This window comes from Dermacentor andersoni, chromosome 1, assembly GCF_023375885.2.
Source record: "Dermacentor andersoni chromosome 1, qqDerAnde1_hic_scaffold, whole genome shotgun sequence".
NCBI lineage: Eukaryota > Metazoa > Arthropoda > Arachnida > Ixodida > Ixodidae > Dermacentor > Dermacentor andersoni.
Window position 1 is genome coordinate 89,504,831 of NC_092814.1, and position 24,627 is coordinate 89,529,457.

At 40.9% G+C, this 24,627-nt stretch overlaps 1 protein-coding gene across 2 annotated transcripts in view; it reads right to left on the bottom strand.

The window, feature by feature from the left end:
• Positions 1–360: 360 nt before the first annotated feature.
• The window catches only part of LOC126544307 (uncharacterized), a 64,296-nt gene continuing 40,029 nt past the window's right edge, over positions 361–24,627 (bottom strand). For both annotated transcript variants that reach the window (XM_050191568.2, XM_055061731.2), the window contains 9 exons: positions 20,236–20,414; positions 16,083–16,331; positions 15,112–15,339; positions 14,462–14,742; positions 10,739–10,895; positions 7,911–8,066; positions 6,590–6,742; positions 4,539–4,857; positions 361–643 (listed from right to left, as the gene is read on the bottom strand). In XM_050191568.2, the coding sequence (XP_050047525.1) occupies positions 4,546–4,857; positions 6,590–6,742; positions 7,911–8,066; positions 10,739–10,895; positions 14,462–14,742; positions 15,112–15,339; positions 16,083–16,331; positions 20,236–20,414 (1,715 nt within the window). In that variant the 3' untranslated portion in view covers positions 361–643; positions 4,539–4,545. The remainder of the gene's footprint in view (positions 644–4,538; positions 4,858–6,589; positions 6,743–7,910; positions 8,067–10,738; positions 10,896–14,461; positions 14,743–15,111; positions 15,340–16,082; positions 16,332–20,235; positions 20,415–24,627) is intronic.

Genomic DNA, 24,627 nt, shown 5'->3' on the forward strand with positions numbered 1-24,627 from the left:
GTTCAATTACAAAATTTCTGTGGCATAATTGACAATAATGAATTACATGTAATTCGTTGCATACAAGTCTGACCGCTAGCACTAGTGCAGCAGGCGTGCATACTCGATTATTCTCGCAGTGAGCCCTTGTTCGCAAGTGCTGCGACTGTCACACTGTGTTGTATCATGCATTAATAAACCCGTGTTTGCTGCCAATGATTCCGGAGCCTTCTCTGTGCCATGTTGGAGAGTTGACAAACCCTTCCATAGTGCCTTTGTGCATTGCAGAGTGGAGGAGTGTTGTGCCCTTTCCTGACCGTTGCTCTTAGGGTAAGCCGCACGCATACCCATCTTCACACATTTTATAATAAAAAGGAAATGTACAAAGGAACACTAAAGCAGCATTTTAATCTTTGAAACTGCTCATGGTTGCTGAAACTCCAGCACCATATATACATGACTGTGAAGTTTATAGCTCACAGATATATTTGTCTTTACAAGAAAAACTGCTGAAGTTGTGTTGATTCCAGCATGTTGGCCTGGTCTGTTGTGAATGCTACATGTGCACAACACATCGGATAGAACACCACAAAGTAGAAACTTCACTTGGCTTCACAGCTGCAGCTGTTTTTTGGCTTGTCTTTTTCACAAGCTTGTTTGCAAGCTGAAAAGAGAGAAGCCACAATAAATCAGCAGCTACTATTCAACATATCACAAACCTTTTATTTCACTAGTAAGAGGCTTCTATGTCTAGGAAAGCTATAGTCCTTTCAAGCACAGATTAAGTTGGTCTGGTGAAAATTTTATTTTTTAAACAATTTTTTGCATCAGCAATTATAAAAACCAGACATTTTGCTGCTCTGACCGAAAATTTGTTTTTTTTATTTAAGAATTACACTAATTCAAACTCCAAGGCTGGACCTCAAAAAATATTTTGGCCACAAGACGAAGTGAACTATGTTGAGTGTACTCGCAAAACACAAAGCCATTCCTGAAATTTGGCTGACCTGTCTGTTCACTCTTATATCACAGACTCTAGCCAATTTCTCCGATATAAGATATGGAGATCAACTTTCTATGAGACTTGTGATTCTGAAGAGTCAACTTGGTGAGTACGACTATAGATAGACCACCCAATGGGTAATATGCTACCCACGTGAAACAGGCAAAGCCACTAGCTCAGTTTAAGAAAGACAGGTGCTCCCACAACGCGGGAGCCGCTACGGAGAAACGCGTCGCACTAATAGTGGTACTTCGTGTCTGTGCCACTGCATGGCAGTGTACATAAAGAATTGAAAGAGCGGGAAATTTGAATGTGTAAAGTATAAACCCCATGCAAGCGATCTTGCGCGCGACAGCGACAAGCGATGCGATGGAGATGGCTGTCGCGTTCGCTCGTCGCCCAGAAGTCAAACTCCAAGCGAGCGACCGCTTCGCGCGACGGCTCTCCAGTGTTGCCGGTATTAGAGGATCGAGTTAGCTCCAAACCTGGCGTGGCACTTGCTATAATTATTTAAGTTGATTTCTTTGGCTGTACAAAGCAACACAAAGTATTTCTGAAGGGTCTTGGAGTAGGTTTCTTTTCGTTTACATATCGAAATTCGGTAGTTCGCTCGTTCCGTTTGTATACAGAGAATCGCGCACGTGAGCAAACCAGTAGTATGTCACTAATGTACATCCCGTTCCGGCTGCCTACTATTGGCTAGTCGCTCATAGCACTTCCGGGCGACGAGCGACGAATTCTAGATTTGCAGAACCGAGCGATCGCGCAACAAGACCGAGCGATCTGTCGCGCGACGGCTCGAAGCCGTCGCTGTCGCGCACAAAATCGTGCTCATGGGGTTTAGCCTTAAATAATAATTGCGGCACGTAAAAGCACATAGAAAAAAGTTAAAATTTATTCACTGTTCCTGTCCTCTACTGCAATCATGCTAGTCCCTCAGATGCCGTAACAGACGATAATGCCTTTGAAAGTGTGGTCACATTGCTTGCTCTAGAAGACTGCGTGCAACAACGTTTGGATGCTGTTGCCAACAAATGGTGCAGGCAGGCAGGCGACAAGCTCTTAGTTTCACAGCCTCTGCTTCAACACTGAAACATGGCATTCACTGCGAGTGACTTCTTCACCAAACTTGCATTTGCAGCAAGGCACGGTTCCCAAAAGGCAGCGTCTTGTCCTGTCATCTTTCTTGTGTCCGTTGTTTTGCGCTAAACAACGTAATTATGGACTCGCACCAACTAACCTTCCAACGCATTGTGCACACAAAACTACTTCGCCAAATTGCAGTAATACATAGGCAGCTCTTCGATAAAGCCAAGGTCAAAAAAAGGGGGGGGGGGGGAGATGCTTTGTTATATGAGGGCGAATCAGAAAGTGTTTGCCCCTATTTTTTTTTTTTTTTTTAGCCAAATTATGGCTGTAAATGCAAAGTCAACATATCCATTCTCAGCAGTGGTCATTTTTTGGGCCAGCCTGGCCTTATCTGCCGGTAGCTTCGCAGCACGGTGCTGCTGTCAGTTGTTGAAGATGGTGGTTGTACTTCACACATCCATGGCATACGAGCAATGAAGTGTGATTCATTTTCTATGGAGCAAGGGATGAGTGCCCATCGAAATCCACAGGGAAATGCAGCCCACGTATGGGCAAAGGTGTTTTGCTTTGTAAAGTGTGAGGTGGTGGTGTTGCGAGTTCGCAAAAGGCCGTGATGACTTGCATGACAATGAGTGTTCGGGGAGGCCGTGTGCATCACTGACTGACGACAACATTTCTCATATTTAGCACTGCACAGGGACAAATGTCTGAATCGCTGTGGGGACCATGCAGAAAAATAGTGTAAGGTACATGGAATAGTATGTGCATCTGTAATTACCTGTATGTACCTTATTTCGGCTAATAAAAAATAGGGGCAAAGACTTTCTGATTCGCTCTCGTACATTGCTTGTTGCAGTGAAGGCAAACTGTATTAAATATACTATAGTATTTAAAGTAGATTAGTGTGGTATGGAGTGAATGATTGATCTGTGAAGTTTATTATCCTAAAGCAACCCAGGGGCTGTCTGAGACATTGTAGTGGAGGGCTCTGGATTAATTTGGCAACCTACGTTTTTTTTTAACATGCAGCTACGTGCTGCGCATATGTGAGCATTTTTGCATTCCACCATTATATTGGAATGCTGCTGCCACAGCTGGAAATCAAGCCCACGACCTAATGCTCAGCAGCAGAACACCATGGCCACTGAGTCACCACAGTTAGTAGAGGTATAACTACTTGCACTTAATAATATCTCACAGGAACCTTTCAAGACTTCACATCATTATGCTGAGAAATGTGTCATGGTGTGATCTTGTCCAAACACTACAAATACAAACTGAAACAAACTCCCTGACTTAATATTCTGGACTTGTATCATACCTACATCACAATAATTTCATTTGCTCTTTATAGTACAATTTTTATAAAATAAACACCACATTTCATAAATTAAAGCATTTGCACATTGCTATGCTATAGCACTGCTAGCCATTATAACGACCAATAAAGTTGCCTTTAATATGTATAAATACACATGGTGGATATTTCACTCGGAAGATCCATTGCACTGTTGACACTACAGAAAACACGAAATGAATACACAAGTGGATTTTGGTACCTTAACGCAATGGCAATCTATTTGCAAAATGTACAAGAATATCTGGCTTCTTCTAGGCAGGCACACCACTCCTTTTCTACACTCTTCTATCACCGCCAGAAAATCCCACTCCTGGCCATTACAGCACCACCAGGGGTTCCACTAGTGCCATACAAGGTAACCTGCTTATTCAAAAGTTATCTGCTTTTATTTGGCATATATGGAAGCACAAGAGCTGCATTTTTAGCCAAGTCTCTTGACACGTGGCTCTCTATGTAGTGTTGGTTGCAACTGTTGAGAGTAACACACTTATGTTCTTTGCTTGTGCAGATTGCATCACTGTGAATAGCTTGAACACATGAGGGCCTGGGCTCACAAAAGCAGTTGGTTTCATACAGTTGGCATCGCAATGATATTATTCTGCATCCTCCAGATAAAGACCTGTTTATGTCTTATTTTTATTTTTTTCTATTTTGGAAGGATTTGGGAAAATAAAAGTTTCCAACTCTGCACCGTGTAGGAACTGCAACACTGTCTCTGTGAACTCAATGTCCATCACACAATAGGTGTAGTTTTCAGGTATGTCTGGATTCAATCCAGCCTTTCTCAAAATCTTTAGCCTGATCACTCGCATCTCAGGGCACATCCAAAAAAGGTGTGCATCTGACATTGCCAAAGGAGCCAATCATTTGGGGCACATTCCTTGGACAGCGAGAAACAGGCAGTGGCGTCGACATTCTCAAGAATGCTTCTGAAACCTGCCACATGACAGTATGGCACCTCTACAGGTGGTGCAGGTGTACTGGTATGGTTAGGTTGGGTTTTTTAAGGTAAGGTAGGTCGAGGTGAAGTTAGCTTGTCCTGATGCCCATCTTAGTCCAATAAACCACTAATTCATAGAGGCATGAATAATGGTGACAGGCACACACCTGGAGATCATGGTGTGAGCTCAACGATGATCTCCTGTTGGACCTGCTGGTGGGGTCCTTGCTGAAGGACCACACCATCAGGCTCCTGTTGCACATACTGAATGAGGTAGGAACCCTGGGTGCCCAGCAGCAGTGGCTGTCCATCCTGCTCACGCACAATGATTGCCTCAGGGCTCAGTGTTGTTAGCAGGCCATCAGCATCCAGTGTCTGCAGTGTAACCTCCTGGCCTGCTGCCAGGGCCCCTTGCTCCACCATCTGCTGAATCAGGCTGACTGCACCCTCCTCAGTGTTCTCTTCCACAGTAGCTTCTGTTGGCACCTGCACATAATTTTCAGCCATTCAAATAAAGAAAAAAAAAAAAGAAGCTGCAGCACTACAGGCTCACTGCCACTCGGCACGGATAATGTGCACAGACTAATAATAATAATGCGCCAGTGCTTTCGCCAGCAGGCATGACTCGTATTGTTACAGATGTAAACAAAATACACAAATACAAAAGCCTGTTTGTATGTTAACTTGAAGGAACATAGCTAGCTGCCATAACATTATGACATGATGACAGTCACTGCTGCTTGCTTCATTTTTCTCTGCTCTGAGATGACTAGGAACACTGAGATGACAGAACACATCGTATTCACAACTTTTCAGTGGTGTTTATAGCAAGAGAGTTTATACAGCAACAGTGGGAAGTACCAACAGTGTTCACCATTCTATCTTGTGAAAGATATATACATCAATGGCATCCAACCTTTACGAAATTTTGGGGGGAAAGTCCCATTGGTACCTGCTCGTGGTTCCCCTTGCCGCAGTTTAACGTATAGATTGTATCCCAAGTTACCCGAGTTTCGGCGCTACACCGAAGGCATTTTTGGCAAAGTGGGCTGTCCCTAAGCCGGTTATCACTTGGCAAAATGTACAAAGGAAAAACAAAAGAAAGTCACTGCCAAGTGGCACTACTAGCACCAAGTGTGAGGAGTGGTAGAGTTTGTACTCGTGCCCAGAATGATGGTGTTTCTGGTGGCCCTGTGGCCCCACTGAATGTAGGCACTCAGCTTACATGTATGGTATGCTAGTGAACATTTAACACTAAGCGAGGCCTATCAATTCATCAGGGTAGAATGAAGCATAAAGACACAGATGTGGCCTCAGCTCGGGCTGCAGAGCCAACTATGATGAGAGAAGCACAAAAGAGTCGTTGACTGGTGGAAGGCCATCTAATGTTCCATTGCACTGTCATGAGTGCAAGCATACTCTCAAGTTTGAACATAATGAAGTTTGTTCAGACAAAGGGACGAAGTACATCTCATGGCTGAGATGTGACATACCAGTAAATGTGGTAGCTCGTGTATAAGCCAGCCTTTGATTGTCCTTGATAAAGGATTGTAATGCATGAACAGCTATTTCTCGAGAATGAAAGTGTGTGTCCATGGTCAGTGCTGGCTTCACTAGAGCACACTGAGATGTCCCCCCCCCCCCCCCCATGCCATAGAGCAACACTTCAATTCATAGTTGGTGTTTAGTATATCACCCTTTTTGTCTCTCTAGCATTCATGTTTTTATGCCGACTTTTTAAAATCATGATTCTTACAGGAACATTCTTACACTGCATAGATGCATTTGTCTGTACACCATGTAGCAATACATATAGGGTTTCTAAACAGAATCCCACTAACATGCCTGAGACCAACATATGGAAGCAGCTGTGCCTTGAGTCATGGCAGATTCAGGCCACATTCAGGTCACTGCTAGGACAATAAGCTGGTCATTGGGACCATAGCACTCTCTTACATGCAGGACCTTCGCAAGGTTGCCTCCTGCAGAAATCACCACTAAGTTTCCAGCTGGATAATAAAAAGCTGCTGTAGTTTCCCAAAGGCATCCGTGATGAAGGAGTCAGAAGGACATTGAAATGTTGGGTTGAATTCATAGATCTAGTTGGTCCTTCATTGTGTATTTAGTCCAACTTTAAATGTTCCCCAAACAGAGTAATTTCAGTCAAATGTTTACCTTCTAGAAAACAAACACTTTCTGCTGACACAAGTCGACCTACCTCAAGTGGTTGGTTGCCGTCGCTAGGTGCAGGCTCCAGTGTCATTTCTTGCTGAGCACTAGCTGCGGCTGCCTCTGCTTCTGAGGCAAGAGCGTCTGCTGATACTTCTTCCACACTCAAGTCCAAGTTCTCCAAGCATACACCATGTTTCAGCTACAGTGACCAAAAGCACAAAATGCATGCTTCAGCCTACAATATCCATCTCCATCAGCTGTACTGAAACTGAGGTCACTGCTATTACAATAAATATTTAATAGTACCAGCACAAAGGGGCGTTAAAGCTACAGATCAGTTGGCACTATCGATTATTTCAAGAACAGATTAACACACATGAGCAAGCTCTATGCAAATATAATTCCGTGACTAATCCCAATTTCATGCTTCTGCTAACTATGTTCGAACACTAGTCAGAAGCTTCACATGCAATTCTGAAATGATGAGACCATTTTAGAACATAAGTTTCCTGCTGAAGGATCCAGAATTGTTAGTAAAATTGAATGAGATGCTTGACAACAAGCAGGACAAGCTGCATTCCAAAATATTGCATATCCTATACTCCATTCCATACATAGCAGTCAACGCTGTGGAGACTAGAGAGACTTCTTGCAGTGGCTTCATTCGCACTTGGATATAGTTTGATGTTTTTTGACTGCATTTGTGCGCAACTGTTTTTTACATAGGCTCAGTATTGAATGAAACAAGTTTTAATCCTTAGGAACAAACACACTGTGGTATACAGCTGCTAATGTGTTGCTTTAGAACATTTCTATTTTTGTTGTTCATTTCGGGTTTTTTATTTGCAACCCGTTGCAAGGAGCCTCACATGCATGCTCATGGAAGCCAACGCTGTTGGCGCATAGCGAAGCATGGATGGAACACGAGGAGTGATAACTTTTCTTGACTTAACTTCTTGCATAGGTTCTACAGCATTGACTGCTATGTATGGAACGGAGTATAGTGGTGTTTAAAATACAGGCGCCTTCCGATTTTATGGATTGCACAACTGCCAGGAAGCTGCAGCTTCATCAGACATTGTTCATTTTCATGCAACTTACACTTGGCAGCATTTATCAAGCAGTAACTAGCATGCAGCTGCAGCACAAATTTCGAAGTGGAATCCATAAGCTTCGTGCTGCCACAATTGTAACATACTACTGAACATTTATGAGTATGCATGAAACAAAATACCAAAACAGCAGAAACCAGTTTTAACTTTCCTATGATACACTAAAGGAAACAATCTGTTTTACTGCTGCATAGAACTATAAAAGGTGCATGCATGCCACCGAATTGATTTGACAACCATAGTGGAGGTTCTCACCCTAAGGTGCCGCTTCATGTCATTCATGTTGCCAAAAATGTAAGAGCAACTAAGACACTTGTACACCCTGTCTTTCTGCTGCTCGATTGAACTGGGATCAGCAACAACTGAATTTTGATTGAAAACCTCTCCACGATGTTTCCGGCTGTAGTGAACCTATGAGACAGCACAGTAAGGCAAAACAAAGAAAGTGAACACAGAAAGGCCAAAAGAAATTTAACACAGGATGCATAAAACAAATAAAAATTGCACCTCTTTTCACTTCGGCAATGCTACTTTAGAATGAAAACAACTCCTATATCTTTCCAGCTTCATGGTATAGCAGCAATGAAGTGATGATTGGCTGTAACATATATACCAGTTTTCATAGCTGGCTAGTGATTCACAGAGATGTTTCATTCTGGGCTGTCACTAGCTACTTACAGGCAAAGTTATGGGAAAAATTAGTTTTACATACATCCTAGTGAAGCACACACCTGTTCCTTAATAAATAACTTGCATAACTATTTTATATAACAAAATTCTGTTTTCAAGATGCTCACTACTCTGAGGCAGAAATTACCAAGACTTGTCTTCAAAGCTTGTGAAAATTGTTACCCAACGTATTTGTTAAACAGTGTTGCTTGTTAGTGGGAACTACTACATCAAAAAGATCTAGCAAATTAATATGCACATCTGTAATTTCTTTACAAAAATGCTGCGAGCAGGTTCATCTCAAATCACTGTGATTTAGAAGAAAAAAAAAGGTTTGATCTACATATTCAAGCTAGTGTTGAATACATTCAATTGATACACTACAACACTATACCAATTAATAATCACTATTTATACTAAAGTACCATTATACTACTTATTACTTAAGTACAGCTATACTTTGTGATAGTTGGTGTCTCTGCCTTCTCATCTTCATCTGCTTTGCACAGTCCGAATCATTATGAACCAATTGGCCATGCAACAAGTTTCATTGCAGAAGGGAACAGGTTTGGGCATCTTTTACTGAACATTATATGCATTATGCTAAAGAATGAATATTAATTAACCAAGAGTGTTTTAGAAAGACATAAAGGAGCAACATTAGATCAACTAAGACTAGTTAGACATTCTTTTAAAACTCAATTTTTCTTTAATTTGGCAGAAAAAGACTTACTACAGCCGCACCACATTAAAATGAAGTCGCATCCAACACAAAAATTTAAATATCTTTGTTACATATCTGATATTCATAATAAGCATACATTTGTTGTCTCTTGCGGATATCAGCATACATATTAGATTTACTTCGTTATATGCACAACCATATGAAGCCAACACCTAATGAAGCCAAGAAAGGTACAGGGGAAATTATTTGTTGTTTTAACTGAAGCGTAGGAATGATACGCTAAAGGGAAATGAACGTGGATGAAGAAACAACCTGCCGCCTGTGGAAACTAAACCAACACACGGCACTGGCGAGCACTCTCCGGATTAGATCTTGTACACATACGTGAATACCCGAGAATTTGGACATGGGAACAGCCGCCACCATAGCTCAACTGGTAAAACAAGGCACACATAATGTGGAGGGTGTAGGTTCTGCTCCCACCGGCGGCAAGTTTCTTTTTTTTTTTTTTCAATTAAACAACAAGTCATTTCCCTTATGCTTTCCTTGGCTTCATCATCTCTCGGGTTCATATGCTTGTGACTAACAAAAATCAGGCCTCTCAGTCAGCCTTCTTCTCATACATTATATCAAATAATTTCTTATAATTGTGTTTGTTATATTGTGGTATGACTGAATTGCTAGAAAGAAGTGTAGGCCAGACTTTTCTTTTTTTTTTTTTTAATTTCACATCGTAACCTTAGTGCTGGTATGTCAGTGTAACATCATAAATTTCACAGTATTTTCTTGTATGCAGGCCATTTCAGAACAGGAAAGCGTCTCCAAACTTCCAAGTTGAACCTTCAGTTCCTTTATAATACAATGTTGTCATTCTCTTCCTTCTCTGCCAATAAACTATTAACTAGACTTGAGTAAATGCTATTAAAGTCCGACTCATAGTGAGCCGGTTGGGGAACATTGAAACAATATAAACATATAAACTATAGCAATATGTACTTATATGAATCAGTGAGAATTAAACATATTTAAAATGAAATCATTAAAGTGATATGATAAAACTTAAGCATTAGAGGTAACCTAAGGGTAATATGAATTCAAGCAACGAATACTATAACTCCAAGGTTTCCCAAACTAGATGTTTTTAGCTCTGCTAAACTTTTCGGTAAGCTCAAGCAAAATTTCGGAGCAATTATTTAGAGATGACCGCAAGTGATGTGCTTCAACACGGCATGACACTTTTCTACTTCCAGTGACCTACAGAACAGATTCAATTGTATAACTTATTGATGAAGTATACACACAAAAATCTCAGCGAAGTTTATCAATGGAATGCCTGTTTATTTTTATCTTCGTTGATATAATTCTTAAAAGCAATATAGCTTCAATGAAACAAAAATTGGCACAGTTCATTACTTTTAAAGCTTTTATGTATGTTACTTTCAGTTATATTGAGCACCACAGATTCTTGGGCTAAGAATATTCCCACTGCTCCACTCAGCATTTGTTCCCGTCACTTCACCACTATAGCGAGCGGAGCACAGAATAATATGCAACATGGTAGAACATAACGCAATGAAGCACAATTTAGTCTGAATACAGATAATAAGATTTTAATAATTCAGTCATGTAATGCACCAGAAATGCTAAGAATAGCTTAGAATTTTGAAGCACCAGTGGCCCGACACCTTGTGGAATTATAATGTTAAAGTGAAAAAACAGGTCTACTTGCCTTCATGTAATTGATAGTGTTAGAAGAGTAGGAACAGTGCTCGCAAATATAGCGTCGTATGATGTCGTGAGTTTCTAGATGACGTTTCAGGTGGCATTTCTGGGTGGCAGTATATTCACATTTGTCGCAAGGATAAAGTGCTCCTCGGCCATGTGTCCTTCAATGTGAGAGAAAAGGGAAAAAAAGAATGAGCATGAATGAAATCACTGATGCAGGGGATGTTTGTACTAATGTTGAATTTAGCCAGCAAAGCATTTTAGGGAAAAGGCAGGAGAGGGGGAAGAAGCTTTACAGAAATACGTAGGCTTGCATATAAACATGCATTATCAATGTCGCATGAATAGAATATTTGAAAGAAATGGCATACAAAAGGCAGATTGCTGACCATGTCTAGCACAGAGATAACACTGAGATTTCTCTGCTATATATGCACACATAAAAAAGATCATCTGCATGCTTAAATTTGTGCCAATGTTTTGAAAACTCTGAGTAGCTTAAGTCAGTGGGCAATTTGTAGCTTCTGCAAGATTCTGCCTCAAATACATGAACTTAATGTCAATAAGCAATATTTAGCTTCCACTGGAAATTAAAATGCCTTTGAATTCATACATTCATCCTATTCTATATACTTCAAGCTATGTGCCACTGAGGAAAGAAAGTGAAAGTTTGCATTTTCGTATGGTTGCACTAATATTTTGTGAAAGGAAAGAACCTGAGCTAAATTAGGTCTGTTTATATGGTTGTGTAGCTAGCACTGAGAACAGTCACAAGAAAGTATAGTAGGGCAAATTAAAATAGCATATAACACTCTTTAACTGCTTAATTTAGGAACCACAATTTAAAAAAATTATAGGGTTTTACGTGCCAAAACCACTTTCTGATTATGAGGCACGCTGTAGTGGAGGACTCCAGAAATTTCAACCACCTGGGATTCTTTAATGTGCACCTAAATCTAAGTACACGGGTGTTTTCGCATTTCGCCCCCATCGAAATGCGGCCGCCATGGCCGAGATTCGATGCCGCGAACCACAATTTAGAAAAGACAAGCTAGTCTTTACTACAGGTAAGTTAGATTGATGCTGCTTAACCCCACAAAGCCCAAACACCATTCCACATCAAGAAGAATTAGAACAACTTCTTAAGTTTTATTTCTGGCCATGGAGAGTACATTTGTACCAATAAACAATGAAATGTTATTGGAGTTAAAAATTAGTGGAGTTACAATTGGAGTTACAATTAGTTGGAGTTACAATTAGTTAATTAGTAATTGACTTTCTGAACTATAACTGAAACGTGGATGCAGTGTATCAAAAACACCATTATGGGCTTTGCATTAAGCTCTCCACACTTAAATGAAAATTTGGAGCTCAAAATTTGGCATATCAAAAATCATACATTGGGCTTTGTGAGTTTAAGAAAAACATTTTGATAATAGCTGCTTCAAAAATGTTGCGGGAGGCATCACAGCACTATTACTTCGTTATGCTGTGTTCTAGCCTCCAACTACAGGCATTTGTAGCAACCTGTTTCCACAGCAAGCCAGATGGTGTGCTTACAGGACGTCATCACCATACTGCATCTTTCTAATGGAAATGCAGCACATCATTCAGAGCTACAGCAGGAACTCATTGAGGCACCTTATATGCAGTGCATCCACCTAAACTCTTTAGCTATTTAACTGTTTCTTAGCCCAGAAACTAACTTCTTTATTGAACTATCTCTACAAAGACTTTTTTTTTTTAATTACAACGCTGCATTTTAGCAAACGTGTAAAATGTGAATTATAAATTAAAGGTTGCTCTGCACAATCTCCTAGCAACTGCTACTTGCAACAACATAACCATAAAAGATACTAAGATGTATTGTCCAAAATATTTCCAAGCTAGAACAAAGGCATTTTGTCCAGACAAGTGATTAAGTACAGACAGACTCAGCAGCATATATTAGCACACATTCTTGAGTGTGTTCACACTCGATGTGCTCACACATATCATTTACAGGATGTTTCAGTGAAAAACTTACAAATAATCTAAAGACAGTGTAGTAAAGCTAAAGAGCTTCCTTTCTTTCAGCAGCACATTTACAACAGTGGAAATAAAGAAGTGTGTGATAACAATATGCTCATTAAATAATTAAAATTTACTAGTGAACTTCGTAATTAATGGCCAAAAATTGAAACAGAGATCCCTCAAATAATGTCAGTTTACAATGAATCCAAAAAGTAGCGCCACATTTAAGGTATTAATACATTGAGTATAACATAATTATGTAATTGGCATTACAATTAGCATTTTTTGACAGTGCGCGGCAAAAACCTTGGGAGAAGATGATGCATGAAACAGCAGCGCTCTTTACAGCAAATTTTGGGGATGAAAATTTTAAATGTGGTACCCATCAAAGGCTTCCTGCTAAATGAAGCTGCCTTGTGCAGAGGCTGATTTCAATTCCACAATTTCATTATACACGTGTACAAAAATAACTAATTAAATAGTGAATAACTTTGGTCACACTGCTACTAATGTTGCACAATTCACAACGTCTGCTACTGTAACGAAAACAATGTATTGCAACAAAAAAAGAAACCCTTTAAACTTATTTCAGTGTTACTTTAGGAATTAAAGCCCTTGCTAAAGAATCTTCTATAATGACCATATTTACTCAAATCTAAGTGTCCCTTCTTTTTTTTTTTGCCTATAATTGCAAAAGTGATGGGTGCTTGAATTTAAAGCAATGACATTACAAAGCCTGCAATAAAAAAATAATTTTCTTATAAACTCAAAATTGGTCAGTTCAACATTTTCAATCAAAGAATAAAATATAGTTGACTTGGTGAATTACTGCTCACCATCATCAACACTAAATCACTCACTCGCACTGCCACTTGATATGGATTTCTTGGTGCCACCACTCAAGTTGCTTCTGCTCCTCAAGGCATCTCATAACAAACTGTTCTTCTGCTACAATTAGTTTAGTTGTAATGCAGCTTTTATTAAAAGGCTTCACATGACATTGGCTCGAATGCTAACAGCCCAGATCCAAAAACCTAGAGCCTACATCATATGCTGCGAATGGTCTAGGATTCTGGGCACAGTGGTTGCAGGAGCTGGCCCTCTCTAACAGCTACAGCAGCACGGTGAAATTTGGACTCAGTGTAAATTTTTGTAGTAGCTCTGCATTTCACCAATGACAGTGTGGCAGCAGTATGTGATGTACTTGTTGATGTGTTAGTGGAAACATATGCTCAGTCACTGCTGGGAGAGTGACAATCGCTGCATTAAAGTTTCAATGGGTGAAATAAATTTTACATAGTAGTGCTGTGCTGCACATCGAAGCATTTCACGCCACAGATTTGCAGCGTGTGAAACAGAATTAAAAGGGGCACACATTTCTGCAAACAAGCTTTTTTTCAGGCTCTTCCTGTCTAAGAATAGGGCGAGTACTTAGTCAGAGAGAAAAGCAAATGTTTCTTTACATATTCAATCTGTCTATGTGAAACAGATTTCACAAGCATGACAAAGGAAGAGAAAGATCACCTTTGTGATTTAAAGCATGATCACTATGACCATACTGCAGAAGCCCACAGTAAGGATGGAAGAAAAACAATGCTACAGTTCCAGTTAGTGTTAATTGTAACAGTATGACTGTTCCATATGGGGATGCAAACTTTCCTTTTTTGCATTGCACTGCACTGCACTGCACTTGGAGAATTATAGCAGAACCTACCGAGTATGCAAGCGTAGGGCAGCTTTAGACTTGTACCCTTTACCACACTGGTCACAAAGGTGTGGCTTGTCGTTGGAGTGCGTAAGACGGTGAACATTCAGATTATTGCGGCTGCGACACTGGTATGGACAGTCTGGGCATTGAAACGGCTTTACGCCTTCGTGAATCCACATGTGCTTCTGAAGATCTGTGCTTGAACGATGAAACACACGACCACAGTATGGGCATTTGTAGGTGCGCCGGCCTAGGCGCCCCATCACTCGAGGGGGACCACCAGGTACCTGAAGTAGAGTAAGTTGTTATAGCTAACGGCACCAAGAGGAATGGGGAAGGAAAGCTTAGGAAGAGCAGAATAAAACTGAGCATTCATTCATTCTTCTGCTTTAAATATCTACAACCTAGTTCAGTTCACCAATATTGCCTCACATCAGGCAGTTCATTCATGCTCTGGCACATGGGAACATGCTGAATGCAGGCCATCACTGAACAAAGGCAAGTTCAATTAACTTCGAGGCTGTTCTCTTTCCAACAATGATTTATCATGCTCTTTTCTTAGATGCATTAGGGTGTACCGCAATGGTACATGACTAGAAATGCATGCCAAACCATGAATAATGGCTGAAACACTGCTGGCTGAAATTGCACCGTACTTTAAACAACTGCTGTGAATCTGGGTGCTGGGAGAGCAAGTGCTGACGCAGAATGCGCCAGGATGGGAACTGTCGCTGGCATACTGGGCACCGGCCTTGACCACCATTAGCTGTATGCTTCTGACGGTGCTGGAACAGTGAGCTCCGAGACTGTGCCACGAAATCACATCGTTCGCAAGGAAAGGTGCGCCCTTCATGTGCAGTCTCCTGGTGCCGTTTCAGGTTGTCCTACAAAAAAAAAAAAAAAAAAAAGAAAGGAAGAAACAAGGAAGCAAAAACTATGCTCTATTTAAACATGATCCAAGAGTGTCACCATCAGATTCCTCATATCTATCACGTAAGTTTACTTGATCACAGATAATGAATATGAAAAAAAACTATGACTACTTTAATCTTTTAACATCAAGTACTTACCAGGGCAAGAAAATACAGGATAAGAATTCAATGAAAAGGGAAACACAAATCCCACAAAACCAGCAAACAAGTTGCATAAACCATGAATCCTTTAGCAGGACAACATACTACGATTTCTCTAGTGGCAATGTGTGCAAAAACCGAGGCTACACGCTAATGCAGTATTTACCATGTTAAACTTCTGTGGCTTCTCACTGAGTGAACATATATGCCAACACAAATGTCATCGGATCACAGCTCTATCATAGAGCAATATACAGACACTGCAGTTTGTGTCAAATGCCGGGAAAAATAATAAACTGATGGAGTTTTAAATCCCAGAACAGTCTGGCTATAAGGAACACCATTGGGGGAGGTGGGGCGGGGGGGGGGGGGGGGGAGGGGCTTTGGATTAACTTTATTTATCTGGAGCCCCTTAACATGCACCTAAATCTACATATATGAGCATTTTAACATTCCACCCACATTAGAATGCAGGCAACACAGCTGGAATTTGATCCTATGCCACAGCCAGGGAAAAGATATGGAAAAGAAAACTAGATAAAGAGTGAACCAACCTTAGAACCTGAAGAATAAGGACATTTGGCACACTTGAAGGGTTTGTCATCCGTATGGGTAAGGCGGTGGGGATCCAAATCAATGCGACTATGAAAGAGGCGACCACAGTCGGGACACTCTTCCTCTCCAAATACTTCCCGAATTTTAGAATAAACTTCCATATTGAGCTGTTTGTAGTGCAGCTGTGACATTGACCACAGCCCCGTCATAGCACCACTGAGGGGTCCACTCTGCTGGGCTGAGGTAACCTGCAACACAAAGCACGAGTGCAGGAGCACCACTGCTGTGGGCCAGGCCATCTACAAAATCCACTGCACATTGTTCAACATGCGCTTTAATGCAATACACTGATCAACAGTAGAAAAACAAGGCAAGTCTCAGCTTGAAGCCGTTTTGATAAGTTCAGATCTTCATCTTCTTCTGACCCTTTTGGCTTGTTTGGACACCATTATCATGAAGCTCCTAATTCGGACTAGTGCTAAATTACTGCAAACAGTTCTGCTTACTATGCTACCAGATACACCTTCAGCAAGTTCTCGAAGATGTTTGTATGGCAAATGCATGTAACTGTCAGCTAAAAAATAACATAACTTGTAATGTTCCAATTGGCGGATCTGAATGAGGCAGACAAAGGCATAGTTCAGTTACAATTTCATCAGTAAAGGACAATGGTGTAGAAACTAAAATCATTTAAAGCATCAATAAACAAACTTTTCTCAGTTCAGTTCAGGTTAACATTTGAACTTCAGCCTCACAGTGAAAAGAATAACGATATGAAACAGTACTAGGTCATTATGATTAATAATGGTTGGAGAAATGCAAAAAGGCAAAATTTAAAATTTGCATGCTGAGTAATTTGATGATTTCCAAATAAAAAGCATTAGTATTAGCGAAAATTAGAAACATACTAATATTTCACATACCAGGAGTTTGAGCAACAATTGCATTTATTACAAAAAATTGGGGATTTGAGGAAAAATTATCATTTTTGTTGAACAAGCTGCTTATACTATCACTGTTGCTGATACTATCACAGTTCGAGCAGTAATAATAAATATGATCAATTACCACGTTCACTAATTATCATTTAATTACAACTTTAGAGGCATGTTTCGATTGCAAAACTGAAGTTACCCAGTGCTCAAAGTATAAACATCTGCAAGAATAAGTGCCTTGCACCAGTTTTGAGAAGTTCAGTCTCAAAGGATGCACAATATCACAATTGCCACCATGCTACAATGCAAAACAAGCTGACAGCCACCAAACAAGTTACCTAAGCCAATCATAGAATACCAAAGTGTAAGCATCATTTCGAGAATTAATGAACTGACACTTAGGTAATCCTTCCTGGTCTGCATTCTTTAATTAAGTGAAAATTTTATATTACGTGCATCTGAATGGCAAAAGTCAGGGAAAAACGAAGAAAAAATTCCCACTGGAGTCTTTAGCAATGAATCAAAGGTTTTTCTCATGAACTTCCAAGAACTCAATGCATTGGGAGTAGCATGTGGCTCTTTAAACTTATCAATTCAGAACCATAATTGTGTGAAATACGGCCAAGGATTATTTGAACATAATTTTTATGCCACCAAGGGCAGATTATACACATTAGGCAGCAGGCTCCAAAAATAGTGCGCACGGACATTTGTGAAATTTCAGTAAAAGCCATATTTATCTCTGGCGCAAAGTCGACAAATTAGGTCATGGGCATTGCTTACACTCGCATTTCTAAAAATAGTTTTTTTTTTTAAAGAGACACTAAAGGTAAATACTAAGGCGACATGGACTATTTAAACACCATTCATGAAACCTTGCAACACTTGTTTTGTGCCAAGAAAATACTTTTTTGACGAGAAAGAATACCGTTTTTGAAATTCAAATCTCCCGTCACCCAACAGGGGGAGTGGTGAGGTTGCATATGCCATCGCCACTCTTTGCTGCCGTCGGTGAGTAAAACAGCACCCAACAGACAGCAGTACTGAGCCAAGAGAGATAAAGCATCGAGGGGCTTTAAAGACGGAGCAATGGATTCACCACTGCAGCTGCTTTTTGGTCAAGTGGAGGAGGAGGAAAAAACTTTATTCAGGTCCTGTACAAGGTGTTGCCACCTGCCTGGCTAGTCCCATGTTGGGACCGGGAGGTCAAGCCTCCTAGCCCTATCACGAGCGTAGTGGACAGCCAGGACTTGAGGGATATGATCGTGGGATTTAATCATTCCTGAAAAGCGATTCTGGGAAATGCCAGGACCAAGTGACCCACACTCCCAGCCCAGAGCATATGTTCAAGCGTGCATATCTCCTTTTTGCCTTCTTTGCATATAATATTCATGTCTGCAATGTCATACCATTCATTATGCAGGTGAATAATCGGACTGTGTTTGTAATTGTCTAAGTGTAATTGCTTGTGCTCTGTTTATCCAATAGTGAGGGGGTGCAAACTTTCTCCTTCCCATGTAGTAATATTTTGTAATTTCATTGTATGTCATGAGCGTATCTCTCTGTAGGTTCTCCAATCCAGCAGAATCAAAGCCATATGTAACAGCGGCCCAGTCTGTAAGTTCACAGGTGATGCTGTTGGCTGGTTCATTTGGATTGACGGGAATGTCATCAAGTGAATGAAGGTGCACCAGGAACCAATAAATGTAATGTGTAACATTTGTTTGTCTTGTGTTAATTATCCTTCGCAGCCTGTGGGGCAATCTTGTCGCTACTGAAAGCTCTAATAGCCATTTTCGAGACACTTTCTGTGTATTTATCGTCTGTTAGTGCCAATGCAATGGCAACTTGTTCAGCGATTTCAAGTTTGCTAGTGTAGACCGTGGCGCAGTTGGTACATTTGCCCTGGTGATCCACTACCGCCACCGCGAACTTAGTTCAATCCCTGTAGACAGCCGAATCAACAAAGCAGGCTCCTCTGCCACCTTTATCCATTTTCTTGATTAATGTTCTGGCTCGTGCAACTCTCCTATTGCTGTTATGTGTTGGGTGCATATTCCCGGGTAGTGGTGCGACAATTATGTCGTCTGCGAATTCTTGATGAACTTCAGTGTACTGTGCCGGATCCGTAATGGGGTTGATGATCATGAGCTTGTCCAGGATTGATCTTCCCATGCTGGTTGTAGATAGTCTCGCTATTTGCAATATTTCTTGAGCCTCCGCGATCTCCATGGTTGTGTTGTGTATTCCTAATTTAAGCAGTTTTTCAGTGCTGGTTCTAATTGGGAGCCCCAATGCACTTTTAACAACCTTCTTGATTGCTGCATCAAGCTTCTTGAGTTGAAGCTGCATCCAGTTGTACATGGCAGTGGCATATGAAATATGACACGAGTATAAAAGAGTTGATTAACCTGATGAGGTTATCTTCTTTCATGACCTTGTGTCTTTCTGCCAGGCGTCTGATCATCGTGCAGACGTTATCCGTTTTAAGGGTGATTTTCTTGAGCTCCGTAGGTTTTGACAGTTTGCATTAATGAAAAAGCCTAGTACCCTGATCACGTTGACTCTGGCATCACATTGTGAAGTGGCATAGAGCATTTGGGCATCCCACGACATCACATGGAAGTCGAATTCTCTGTTACTTTCAGTTTATGTGAGTTTTGCGAGCCAGCAACACCAGTGCAGCATCATGCGATAATGGAACTACTGAAACGCAAAAGCGCGGGCAGTGCAGAGTCAAGCAAAAACGAAACCTTTCGACCACCAGCATCTTTGTCAAGGGTAATTTCAATGAGTTCTTTTTTCTAAAAATGAAATATAACTGGACAAGCATCATTTTACTTTGTCTTATAATACAAGGTTGTTTTTTTCAACGACTGGTTGAGTACTAGAGACAGAATTTAACTGAGGAGTGCTTTTGTCATCAGGCAAGTACTTGAATCTCCCAGGGGAGTCTCTAATCATGTCCTGCATTTACCTCAATCTCTAGATTATTAAGGCTCTGTTCACGATAATATTGACGTCTTGGAGATTCTCGAGCACTAATCTATCACTTTAGCTTGACTTAATATTTGCTTTTAGTGTTCCTTTAACGTGAGATAGTTCCTGCAAACACATTATGATTCCTGCAGGAATCATTGAACCAGAAAGGGTTAATTGCCTTCAGTTGACAATAATCGTACATTACATAAAAATTTCACAAATTCAACCCACATACCTGTGTGTCAGTAGGGGTATCAGGGTCACACTCCTGGGAGCCTTCAGTAAGTTCTTGCGGAATGTTGGCATAGCCACTAGCAATCCCATCAGGTTCAGGAAGATACCAACTTTGGCTGATCGAATCAGCAAAAAGTGAATCAACTGTTGCATCACTTGACACTGCTGCTTCAGTGCTCGCTTCAAAAAACAAAAGAACAAGCAACAAAGTCTTGTTTACTATAAATCAGATACAAACAAGAGTCAAGCAATAACACCTTCATGCCCATTTTACAGGCAAGACATGTATCAGTCATAGCCAGAAAGTTTTAATTTTTCGAGGGGGGGGGGGGGGGGCCAACCAGCTTTCCGAACCCCATATATATATATATATATATATATATATATATATATATATATATATATATATATATATATATATATATATATATAACCTTTAATAACAGTTTAATAAAGAAACTTCGTGTGACCTCGATGCATTGTTCACTGAAATGACAGCCTTATATGTGTATATACAAGACCTGATAGTAGAAAATGGCTGAAATTCGCAGCCCGAGTCCTCTCGCAGCACCAAGAATCTGGCGTCTCTCGGTGGTGTAATCTTCCTTTGTGAAATTCTTTTATACTTTGCTATCACTAATACTGCTTTGCCTTTCCAGAGAAATTGCAGCATCTCTCTCTTTTTCTTTCTTTGAGTCTGAGTATAAGCGCTGTTGCACATGACTGCTGTTGATTCTGATTTAGAGTGAATCCGGCTTGGCCTCATTTCAGTTACTGAGTGAATTATACAGGGTGTCCCAACTATAATGCACCAAGACTTTAAAAAAGAGCAATTGCATTACTCAAAGAAAACCTACTGCATATTGTTTCCAGTACAGTGGAGTAGCCGCCAGTAACTTTTTCGTTACAGAGATTTAATTAGGTAAATATAATTTTTTATCTAACTTGAGAAGTACTGTCGTAATTATCAAAGTGTCAATGAGGCATTTGTAGGCACCCCCAAATTACATCTAACTGCGGTGTTTTCAGCAATGTACTAATTGCATACGATTTTTTCCGACTGCTAAAGAAACCCCACGAAAAATGAAAAATACCACGTGACTGTGCTTCCATCCACATTATAAAGCAGCGCCCTCAAATAAGCTGATCGAAAGCAACTGTTTTGCCTGTTGCAAACCTGAAGAGCCAGCGCATCACCTTGATAATGGTACAGCAGGAGCACAAGCAGCGAGCGCCGCTCTGACCACACGCCAAATGCGAAAAGTAATAATACACATATAATGTTTCACAATGCCAGCTCTGCTCGCACCATATCGAAAGAGTGCAAGCGCAGCTATATTTCATGCCAGAAACTTGCTTCAGACCAAAGCCAAATCATTATGAGGGTTGTATTTTTCATTAGACTGTATACATTCTGCAAAAACAGCTTCATGGCAAAAAATAAAAGCGAAATAAGCAAACCAGAAAGTGACTCACGTGTAGAGAAAAGGCAAAAGCCTTTCTTTACACATTCAAGAAAGTAAATGTACCACTTCTGCACAAAAAACTACGTCTGCCCCCCACCCCCCCCCCCCCAAAAAAAAAATATGAGAAGAAAAAAATTTTTGCAGAATCTTCTCTGGGATTTATCTGGATGATGCGTAAGCATTTCGTAGTACTTATGCGGTGTTTTGTGGTAGCATGTTGGTATGTTTCATATAATTGTGAGAATCACCACAAAAGAACCATGAAATGGAGAAGCATGGTTGCAACACCGAACTGTTAAGTGAGACCTGCATGAGACAACGTAGAAGCAATGGTCACTGGTGTTATAGATAACCCTCAGCAGATGTGGACGTGTAATGAAATGACCAGGAAGATGTAGCAAATGAAGGAAATATATGCAACATTTATTAGGAACCCTGAACCATTATGAACCGTGATCAACCATGCCCCGGCGGCTATGTCTGGCACGGCAGCACGGCCCGTATTTTGAAAGCGATCTGCGAAAGTGGCAGAGTGCAGCATGTGCCGAGAGCTCTGTGAGAGCTGTGTTCTCACTGCTTCGTTGGCGTTGAAGCGAGACGTAGCGCACAGGTGGATTCGCTCGCTGCTGCAGATGCTATGTTGAAAGCGATTGTCTTACGGGACGAACAGAGGGAGGGACGGTTTTTCCGTTGGGTAAGAATAGAAATGCTTACGCATTTAAAACTATCAGATTTCAGTGCGCCCCTATTATCTATGAATTCGTAAGCACTGTTGAACACCAGCTGCAACCTAGAAGACGTGTTCGAATAGCTCTCCTTCTGCAGCTACACAGTACTAAATCCACATTATCACATCTTCTGTGGCTTTCTTGATGACCGACGCTGGAATTCTACGGCAGACATCCATTATCCTTGCCTTGAGCTCATCTGACATCCGTTTCAATCACGTAAGCACAATCTTTCAGATAACCCCAAAGAAAGAAACCAAATGGAGAGAGGTCAGGTCACCTAGCTGGCCAATTTACATGCCTGTGCCTTCCAATCTATTGCGCATGAAAATTGGCATCCAGCCAGTTTCGTACTCGGCTGCTGCTGTGTGCTGGCGCTCCATGTTGCTGATACCACACAAGTGCAAGACATGACAGCAGGACTTTGCTGAGAAACTCATCCACCACTCCTTCAAGGATTTTGTCCATGTAACACTGTCCAGTCAGTGTGTGATCGAAGCAGATGGGACTGATTATAGCCCCAGTGTAAATTCCGAACCACACACTGAACGACCACTGGTACTGGTGCCGAGTGCGTTTTACCCAGTGTGGATTGGAGTCACTGCAACAGCGTGCATTATGCAAATTTAGCTGGCCATTTCTGCAAAAACTGGCTTCATCTGTGCACATGATGCTGCTCAGAAAGTCCGGTGACTCATCGGCTTTTGTGAGGACCCAATTCAAGAAATCTAGACGATTCTGCAAGTCCATATCTTGCAAGCATTGGTGCAGGTTAAAGTGGTACGGGTGAAAAGCTGAGTCATTTAGAACCCTCCAAACTGATAACTTGGAAATTGGTACCTGGACGGCCACGTCCCTCAAGCTAGCATAAGGTTTTGTAGCCATAAATGCTAGAACATCCGTGCGTAGCCTAGGAGTTAAAGCTGGAGTCCTCCGCCGCTGTTTCTGGAAGCTGACGGTTTGTCTCTGGTTTTCATAATTTCTGATGATAGTCAATGCATTTGGTCTACTGCCACATTTCCATGACTGATATATATTTGCGGCCTTCCTCTTGCCATTTGCAGCTCCCAAGGCAAGGATCGCATTTTCCTTCTGCCCATGCAGAAAGACATGGTGACTGAGACAAAACAAAACGCACCTTTAAACCTTTGCACTGACGTCGTCAATTCACTTTTTTGGTGATAGGTTTTGTGGCAAAAAAAAAAAAAAAGAAACACACACAATCCATGCACTTTATCTATTCTACGACAACAGCTATCCCAGCTTGTTTCCAACTAACACCAAATGCAACATGTTACTTCAGCTTGGGCGTGGCAGATAAGGAACTAGATCAATCACAATGTTTTTCTTTATTTGTTTTACTTCGCTCTGGCTAACTCAGAGGAGCTTGTTCGAGGGCGCTGCTTTACGATGTGGGTGGGAGCACAGTCAGGTGGTGTTTTTCATATTTCGCGGGGTTTATTTATCAGTCGGAAAAAATTTGTACGCAATTAGTACGGCGCTGAAAATACCGCAATTAGATGTCCCTTGGCTGTGTCTACAAATTCTTATTGACACTTTGATAATTAGGATAGTATGTATCGAGTTAGACAATTATAATTACCTAATTAAATCTCAGTAATGAAAAATTTACTGACAGCTACTCCACTGTTACGGAAACAATATGCACCAGGTTTTCTTCAAGTAATGCAATTGCTCCTTTCTTTTTTTTTTTTTTAATTCTGGCTGCATGATAGCTAATTGGGACACCCTGTATATATACTTATGACCTCTGCGTGCAAGTGACGATGTTTACATCCCTAATAAATGTTGTAAATTATTAAAAGAGGTTTTTTTTTTCATGAGTTGTCACACATGAAAACTCCACCGGAAAACTCCGGAGGGGGTTCGGGCCCTGCAGCCCCCCCATAGTCGGTGCCTATGGTATCAGTTGTCCATTCATTTTACACATATTTTTTCAGATCACCTGTGATTGGCACAATTCTGTCACTTAAGGTAGATTATTTAAAATGCTGGACACACATTACACTATAAATCACACTGTGCAAGTTAGGGCTAATCAATGACATTTTGAAAACAGTTAGCATCTCAATAGGATTCCTACTATTTGGATATGCCTCAAGCGCTAACTTCTTTCAATAATTCCACAAGTGAAACACATATCCCAAAAATATTTTGTTAATCAGCTCGTTTCTACAA